This window comes from Canis lupus, chromosome X (assembly GCF_048164855.1).
Source record: "Canis lupus baileyi chromosome X, mCanLup2.hap1, whole genome shotgun sequence".
Classification (NCBI taxonomy): domain Eukaryota; kingdom Metazoa; phylum Chordata; class Mammalia; order Carnivora; family Canidae; genus Canis; species Canis lupus.
The window spans coordinates 51,259,512-51,268,713 of record NC_132876.1 but is presented as its reverse complement, the minus strand read 5'-3'; the positions used below and the strand labels follow the sequence as shown (position 1 = coordinate 51,268,713).

The window sequence follows — 9,202 nt, the reverse complement described above, 5'->3', positions numbered from 1 at the left end:
ATGCAACCAAGAATACTTTATCCAGCAAGGCTCTCATTCAGAAGAGAAGGAGAGATAAATATCTTCCAAGATAGGCAGAAACTGAAAGAATATGTGACCACCAAGCCGGCTCTCCAAGAAATACTAAGGGGGATTTTGTAATTGAAAGAGGAAGTCGAAGGGAACAATCCACAAAATCAGGGACTGAATAGGCATCATGATGACACTAAATTCATATATTTCAATAGTAACTTTGAACATGAATGGACTTAATGACCCCATCAAAAGGCACAGAGTTTCAGACTGGATAAAAAAGCAAGACCCATCTATTTGCTGTCTACAAGGGACTCATTTTAGACCTAAAGACACCTACAGCCTGAAAATAAAAGGTTGAAGAACCATGTACCATTCAAATGGCCCACAAAAGAAAGCAGGGGTATCCATCTTTATATCAGATAAACTAAATTTTATCCCGAAGATTGTAGTGAGAGATGAAGAGGGACACTATATCCTACTTAAAGGATCTATCCAACAAGAGGACCTAACAATCATCACTATTTATGCCCCAAATGTGGGAGCTGCCAAGTATATCAATCAATTAATAACGAAAGTGAAGACATACTTAGATAATACTACACTTATACTTGGTGACTTCAATCTAGCTCTTTCTACCCTTGATAGGTCTTCTAAGCACAACATCTCCAAAGAAACGAGAGCTTTAAATGATACACTGGACCAGATGGATTTCACGGATATCTACAGAACTTTACATCCAAACTCAACTGAATACACATTCTTCTCAAGTGCACATGGAACTTTCTCCAGAATAGACCACGTACTGGGTCACAAATCTGGTCTGAACCGATACCAAAAGATTGGGATTGTCCCCTGGATATTCTCAGACCATAATGCTTTGAAATTAGAACTAAATCACGAGAAGAAGTTTGGAAGGATTTCAAGCACGTGGAGGTTAAGGACCATCCTGCTAAAAGATGAAAGGGTCAACCAGGAAATTAGAGAAGATTTTTAAAAATTCATGGAAACTAATGAGAATGAAGATACAACTGTTTAAAATCTTTGGGATACAGCAGAAGCAGTCCTGAGGGGGAAATACATGGCAATACAAGCATCCATCGAAATCTGGAAAGAACTCAAGTACAAAAGCTAACCTTATACCCAAAGGAGCTGGAGAAAAAACATCAAATAAATCCTACACCCAGGAGAAGAAGAGAGTTAATAAAGACTCGAGCAGAACTCAATGAAATAGCGAGCAGAAGAACTGTGGAACAGATCAACAAAACCAGGAGTTGGTTCCTTGAAGGAATTAATAAGATAGATAAACCATTAGCCAACCTTATTAAAAAGAAGAGAGAGAATATTCAAATTAATAAAATCATGAATGAGAAAGGAGAGATCACCACCAACACCAAGCAAATACAAACGATTTAAAACACATATTATGAGCAGCTATATGCCAATAAATTAGGCAAGCTAGAAGAAATGGATGCATTTCTGGAAAACCACAAACTACCAAAACTGGAACAGGAAGAAATAGAAAACCTGAACAGGCCAATAACCAGGGAGGAAATTGAACCAGTCATCAAAATCCTCCTAAGACACAAAAGTCCAGGGCCAGATGGCTTCCCCGGGGAATTCTATCAAACATTTAAAGAAGAAACCATACCTATTCTACTAAAGCTGTTCAGAAAGATAGAAAGAAATGGAGTGCTTCCATACTCATTCTATGAGGCCAGCATCACCTTAATTCCAAAACCAGACAAAGACCCCACCAAAAAGGAGAATTATAGACCAATATCCCTGATGAACATGGATGCAAATATTCTCAACCAGATACTAGCCAAACGGATCCAACAGTACATTAAGAAAATTATTTACCATGACCAAGTGGGATTTATCCCCGGGTTGCAAGGCTGGTTCAACACTCGTAAAGAAATCAATGTGATTGATCATATCAGCAAGAGAAAAACCAAGAACCATATGACCCTCTCATTAGATGCAGAGAAAGCATTTGACAAACCACAACATCCATTCCTGATCAAAACTCTTCAGAGTGTAGGGATAAAGGGAACATTCCTCAGCATCTTAAAAGCCATCTTCGAAAAGCTCACAGCAAATATCATTCTTTTTTTTAATAAATTTATTTTTTATTGATGTTCAATTTGTCAACATACAGAATAACACCCAATGCTCATCCTGTCAAGTTCCCCCCTCAGTGTCCACCACCAGTCACCCCCATCCCCCGCCCACCTCCCCTTCCACCACTGCTAGTTCGTTTCCCAGAGTTAGGAGTCTTTTATGTTCTCTCTCCCTTTCTGATATTTCCCACTTATTTTTCCTCCTTTCCCCTTTATTCCCTTTCACTATTTTTTATATTCCCCAAATGAATGAGACCATATAATGTTTGTCCTTCTCCAATTGACTTATTTCACTCAGCATAATACCCCCCAGTTCCATCCATGTCTAAGTCCTAGTCTCAGCAATCAAACAAAAAGAAACAAAGGCATTCAAATTGTCAAAGAAGAAATCAAACTCCCCTCTTCGCAGATGACATGATACTGTACATAGAAAACCCAAAAGACTCCACCCCAAGCTTTCTAGACTCATACAGCAAGTTAGCAGTGTGCCAGGATACAAAATCAATGTCCAGAATTCAGTGGCATTTCTATACACTAACAATGAGACTGAAGAAAGAGAAATTAAGGACTTAATCCCATTTACTGTTTCACCCAATAGCATAAGATACCTAGGAATAAACCTAACCAAAGAGGTAAAGGATTTATATCCTAAAAACTACAGAACACTTCTGAAACAAATTGAGGAAGACAGAAAGAGTTGGAAAAATGTTCCATGCTCATGGATTGGAAGAAACGATTTTATTTATTTATGAGAGAGAGAGAGAGAGAGAGAGGCAGAGACACAGGCAGAGGGAGAAGCAGACTCCATGCAGGGAGCCTGACGTGGGACTCGATCGTGGGTTCCAGGATCATGGCCTGAGCCAAAGGCAGACGCTCAACCACCCAGGCATCCCTTAAATTTTCTATTTTAAAAAGCACTTACTCTTTCTGGTTTTATCATATTTATTCTGACAGCTCTTCTGATCTCTGCTAATATCCCCACTATGGCTAGATCAGGCCTGTTGTTGTCAGTGGTTGTGGGATGGAGAATCAGTTGGCCCACAGGCTCTGTTGGTGATGATGCTGAGAACAAATTAGGTCTTTCTCCAAGTTTGGGATATTTTTAGCCATTATTCTTCAAATACCTCTGTGGCTATCCATGGATATGGAATAGGAGAGGCCTCTCCTTGCTTGGTTTCACTGTTGCTACTGCTGCATACAGAGCTTACTCACCATTGCCAGCAATTTTGAGGCAACACATTCCTTGAAACACCCAGATTCTGCTGGTGATGCTTCTGCAAGTAGATGCAGCCCATTGTTGCTGGTTGATGCAAGGCAGTGATAGGTTTGCCCTTGCAGGTTCTGCTAGTGATTACATGGCAGATTGTGCTACTTCTGCTGACCATTGTGAGGTAGGAATTGGGCAGTTTTACTGCATTTTGCTAGTTGCTAGTGCAACATCATCTTGCAGTATGCAGATTAGACACTGCTGTCATTGAGTATGAGTCTGCCTCCCAATTCCTCAATAGGCTTTCCCTTTCCCAGTGACTTGCCTAACAAGATTAGGATTTTCTTCTTTCCTTTTCTATTTTTTTTTTGTTTCTCTCTCTATGTATTGTGGGTGCCACCTGTAGATCTCTTTGTTGCCCAGTACTGCATGTATAAAGAAATTAAGAAAATTAAACACGAGGAATTCACTGCAGTGTTGTAATTCAACTCCTAAAGACCCTAGCTAGTCAATCTTCTTTACACCTTTCATAGTTATAATTGTCTGTTGAATTATTTTCAGGATACTTTCTTGTGTTTAGAAGAAAAGTGTGAGGCAATGTGCCTACTTCTTCTTGTTCTGGAACGACAAGTGGATCAGTTTTAAAACATTTTTTTCTGATATTTTCTATTTTTTTCATTATTTGCTGAAGAATTTTTATCATGACTGCTATTAGCTCTGTCATAGAATTCCAAATTCTGATTTAACCCTGTGTTGGCATTTGTTGATTGTCTTTTCTCATTCATATAGTGATTCCTGTGGTTCTTGATATAACAAGTGATTATGAGTATATCCTAGACATTGTTGGGTACAATGGAACAGGAACAGGTGTGTGTGTGTGTGTGTGTGTGTGTGTGTGTGTGTGTGTGTGTTTAACTTCCCTCTGGGACCTCCTGACATACTTCAGGAAAAGTGGAATGCTGGATCACAATGTTTCTTTACAGACTCGTGGAGAGGAATGGGAATTCAGCTTCCCCCTTCGGCAATCTTGACACCTTCCTAGTGAAAGTAGAGCATTTCTTCCTACCTCCTCATTGCCTCTGAATGAGACAGGTATAAAATCAATTCCTTGCTTGGCCCCACTGACTCCAGAGAGTGAATAAATGAAAGGCTTACTCTAATGCTTTGTTGCTATGTGGTGGAGTTGGAGGCTGAGTTCTCTACTTGACCCTGGTGATAATTGTGGAGGGGAGGAAGAAGCAGTTGTCATTCTAGCCCCACCTCCCATCACCATATTCCACCTCACTGATGCCAAGTTGGGGTAAAAGTTCTGATCTATATAGGATACTACTGAATAAGGGGAGGTAGAGTAGAGTGCTAACTATCCTTACCTTACAACACTTCGTTCTGCTTCACAGATGCTTAATGGTGGTATAGGTTCTTAGTTGCCCATTGGGTCTTGTTGACACTGGTGGGAGACAGAGTACCAACAAGCCCTGTTTCATGCCTTCTCTTTCATTGTCATTCTTGCCAGATGGTTATGAACATTTAACTTTCTCTTAGCCCTGCGGACAGCAGAAAGAAAGTGGAGTGCTGATTATCTCCAATAAACATCACTTTATTCAGTCTTATAGATCCCAGGTGGGGTGTTCGCACAGATCCTCAATGAAACCCACTGATACTGGGGTGAGGATGAAGCATATTGAATACTCTGTCTCATACTGTTATATTAATTATCTTTGCTCACAAGTGAGAGTGGATGTTCATATTGATGTTAACTCCAGTATGACTACTTGGGCAGGGAAATCTTTCTTCCATTGTGTGAGAGATGGAATATCAGTTCCTACTCAGCTTCACTAATAGTACCTAAGCAAGGGAATCAAAGAGTTCCCTGCTTCCAATGAGAGATCAATGGAATAATAGCTCCCTCTTCAGCCCTGTCGACACAATCCAATGGGGAAATGAAAGCATCACCTGCTTCTGCCAAGCAAAGGATAATTTAGTTCCCTGTTTTGGGGTACACCAACATCACTATGCAGAGGAATTGGAGTGCTCCAGCATGCTTCTACGTGGTGTGGTAGCATATTAGTTTTTCATTCAGCTCCATTGAAATGTTAGGGAGGCAACAGTTTTTCCTTTTGGTGTCTGATAGTAGTAAAATAGATATTGTCAAAAAAGGTTTTCTGTTATTAAGATACCCCTTTTCACGTCCCAAGGCTAAAAGAACAAGCTCTTCCTGAAGCTTCTTTTGTATGTACCTGATGGCAGTTCTGAGTTGGAAGCTCTTGCAGCAACCTATTCAGGATATATATGGGAACCAATAAGTAAGGAAAATCACTGCCATATCAAGTTCTGAGCTCCATAAGTAGTCAAACTTCTTTCTACCTGTTAGCTTTCTTATGCTTATTTATTATTTTGTATCTCAAGGTTTTTGTACTTGTAAGAGTACCTGAGAGGAGTGGCCTACCTCATCTTGGCCAGAACTAGAACATATTTGACAGAATATTAACATGTGGGAAATGATTTAACATTGAAAAACTTCTACTTAAAAACTGTCTATGGTCTTCACTTAAGCTGCTTAACACATAATTTCATCAGCACCTTAAATGAAGGACAACCTGAGTCTCAGTTTATTAAACTTGCCCTTAAAATGTTGTCCTTATAATAAACCTAAAGAAACAAATGAATATCAATGTGGTGTAGCAAGGAAGAATGGAATCAATTTGTGCATTAACTGCATCCCCCACCAGGTGTCACCAAATGTGACTTTTCTTAAGGTTTGTCCATTCATTGGTAAAAATTTCCATGGTCTCCTGAATTTGAGAACCTCTTCTTGGTTCCTTTCTTATGATTAAAGCATCTTCCAATTGTAGAAATAAATGATTATGCCTACTCTTCTCTGTTTTGCCATCTTTATTTTACTAAGCCAGCTAAGCTGGCCAAATTAGTAAGTAGATAAAAAGATTAAAAAAATAAACAAATATATGTATATATGTATTTATATATAATATAATTATTTATATATAATATTATTATATTTATATAATTTATTATATTATATATAATTATTTATATATATAATTATACATAATTATTTATATATATTTTATATATATAAATATATTTATTTATTTATTTGTATAGTGATTTCTGTGGTTCTTGATATAACAAGCAATTATGAGTATATCCTAGACATTGTTTGGTATTATTTTATGAGACAGTAGCCCTATTTAATCTCCTTCTGAGGTGCAGTACAAGGAACAGGTGTGTGTGTGTGTGTTTAACTTCCCTCTGGGACCTGGAGAAATTCTACTTCATATAATACTTGTGAGATTGTAAATTGGTATACACACTTAGAAAACCATTTGGCGGTGACCGGCTGAGGCGGTGAGGTGGCGCGGCGGCACAGGGACGGCGGCCTCGCGCGGCTACTGCAGCACTAGGGTGTCAGTTGGTCCCGCCCAGAACACTTCAGTTCTGCTCTGCAAGGATATATAATACCTGATTGGTGTGTCCATTTGATACACGAAAATGGAAACTGAACAGCCAGAGGAAACCTTCCCCAACACCGAAACCAATGGTGAATTTGGTAAATGCCCTGCAGAAGATATGGAAGAGGAACAAGCTTTTAAAAGATCTAGAAACACTGATGAGATGGTTGAACTACGCATTTTGCTTCAGAGCAAGAATGCTGGGGCAGTGATTGGAAAAGGAGGCAAGAATATTAAGGCTCTCCATACAGACTACAACGCCAGTGTTTCAGTCCCAGACAGTAGTGGCCCCGAGCGCATATTGAGTATCAGTGCTGATATTGAGACAATTGGAGAAATTCTGAAGAAAATCATCCCTACCTTGGAAGAGGGCCTGCAGTTGCCATCACCCACTGCAACCAGCCAGCTCCCGCTCGAATCTGATGCTGTGGAATGCTTAAATTACCAACACTATAAAGGAAGTGACTTTGACTGCGAGTTGAGACTGTTGATTCATCAGAGTCTGGCAGGAGGAATTATTGGGGTCAAAGGTGCTAAAATCAAAGAACTTCGAGAGAACACACAGACAACAATCAAGCTTTTCCAGGAATGCTGTCCTCATCCCACTGACAGAGTTGTTCTTATTGGAGGAAAACCTGATAGGGTGGTAGAGTGCATCAAGATCATCCTTGATCTTATATCAGAGTCTCCCATCAAAGGACGGGCACAGCCTTATGATCCCAATTTTTATGATGAAACCTACGATTATGGTGGCTTTACCATGATGTTTGATGACCGCCGTGGACGCCCTGTGGGATTTCCCATGCGGGGGAGAGGTGGTTTTGACAAAATGCCTCCTGGTCGGGGTGGGCGTCCTATGCCTCCATCCAGAAGAGATTATGACGATATGAGCCCTCGCCGAGGACCTCCTCCTCCACCTCCTGGAAGAGGTGGCCGGGGTGGTAGTAGAGCTCGGAATCTTCCTCTTCCTCCTCCACCACCACCTAGAGGAGGGGATCTCATGGCCTATGACAGAAGAGGAAGACCTGGAGACCGCTACGATGGCATGGTTGGTTTCAGTGCTGATGAAACTTGGGACTCTGCAATAGATACATGGAGCCCATCAGAATGGCAGATGGTTTATGAACCACAGGGTGGCTCCGGATATGATTATTCCTATGCAGGGGGTCGTGGCTCATATGGTGATCTTGGTGGACCTATTATTACTACACAAGTAACTATTTCCAAAGATTTGGCTGGATCTATTATTGGCAAAGGTGGTCGGCGGATTAAGCAAGTCCGTCATGAGTCAGGAGCTTCGATCAAAATTGATGAACCTCTAGAAGGGTCTGAAGATCGGGTCATTACCATTACAGGAACACAGGACCAGATACAGAATGCACCGTATTTGCTGCAGAACAGTGTGAAGCAGTATGCAAATGTTGAAGGATTCTAATGCAAGATACTTTTTCTTTTTTATAGTGTGAAGCAATATTCTGGAAAGTTTTTCTAAAACTAGTGAAGAACTGAAGGAGTCCTGCATCTTTTTTTTTTTTATCTACTTAGTTTAAAAAGCCAACATTCCTCTGCTTCATAGGTGTTCTGCATTTGAGGTGTAGTGAAATCTTTGCTGTTCACCAGATGTAATGTTTTAGTTCCTTACAAACAGGGTGAGGGTGGGGGAAGGGCGTGCAAAAACTAACATTGAAATTTTGAAACAACAGCAGAGTGAGTGAATTTTAATTTTTGTTCATTGTTGGTGGTTTATTTTTTTAAAAAATTGTTATTTATTTATGATAGTCACAGAGAGAGAGAGAGAGAGAGAGAGAGAGAGAGAGAGAGAGGCAGAGACACAGGCAGAGGGAGAAGCAGGCTCCATGCACCCGGAGCCCGACGTGGGATTCGATCCCGGGTCTCCAGGATTGTGCCCTGGGCCAAAGGCAGGTGCCAAACCGCTGCGCCACCCAGGGATCCCCATTGTTGGTGGTTTAAAAGAAAAATTACCCCCATGTAATTATTGTGAACCCTTTGCTTTGTGGTCACTGTAACATTTTGGGGGGGGGGGGACAGGGAGGAAAAGTAACAATAGTCCATATGTCCCTGGCATTTATTCAGAGCAGTGTGCAGAATGTAATGCTCTTTTGTAAGAACCGTTTTATGAATTTTAAAATAAATTTAGTGAACCTATTTTTGGTGGTCATTTTTTTTAAGACAGTCATTTTTCAAATGGCTGGATTCCCTAACCCACCCCAAACTAAACACTAAGTTTGATTTTCAGCTCCTCTGTTGGATATAAATAAATGCATCTCTTCTTGGACATAGGCATAATATCTTGGCAAATTCCATTCTGGTGATTTATTAATGATTTGAAAGTCCATTGTTTGGGAAGAAATTCCGTCATACACATCTAC

General features: G+C 40.3%; 1 protein-coding gene across 1 annotated transcript; it reads left to right on the top strand.

The window, feature by feature from the left end:
- The first annotated feature begins 6,690 nt into the window (after window positions 1-6,690).
- Window positions 6,691-8,978, top strand: LOC140628735 (heterogeneous nuclear ribonucleoprotein K-like). The gene has a single exon (XM_072818233.1). The coding sequence runs from the start codon at window positions 6,853-6,855 to the stop codon at window positions 8,245-8,247; it is 1,395 nt and encodes a 464-aa protein (XP_072674334.1). The 5' UTR covers window positions 6,691-6,852; the 3' UTR covers window positions 8,248-8,978.
- Window positions 8,979-9,202: the final 224 nt, after the last annotated feature.

Bases quoted from the DNA above. Each gene is read 5' to 3' on its own strand.
- LOC140628735 (XM_072818233.1), top strand. From the start codon at position 6,853: ATGGAAACTGAACAGCCAGAGGAAACCTTCCCCAACACCGAAACCAAT.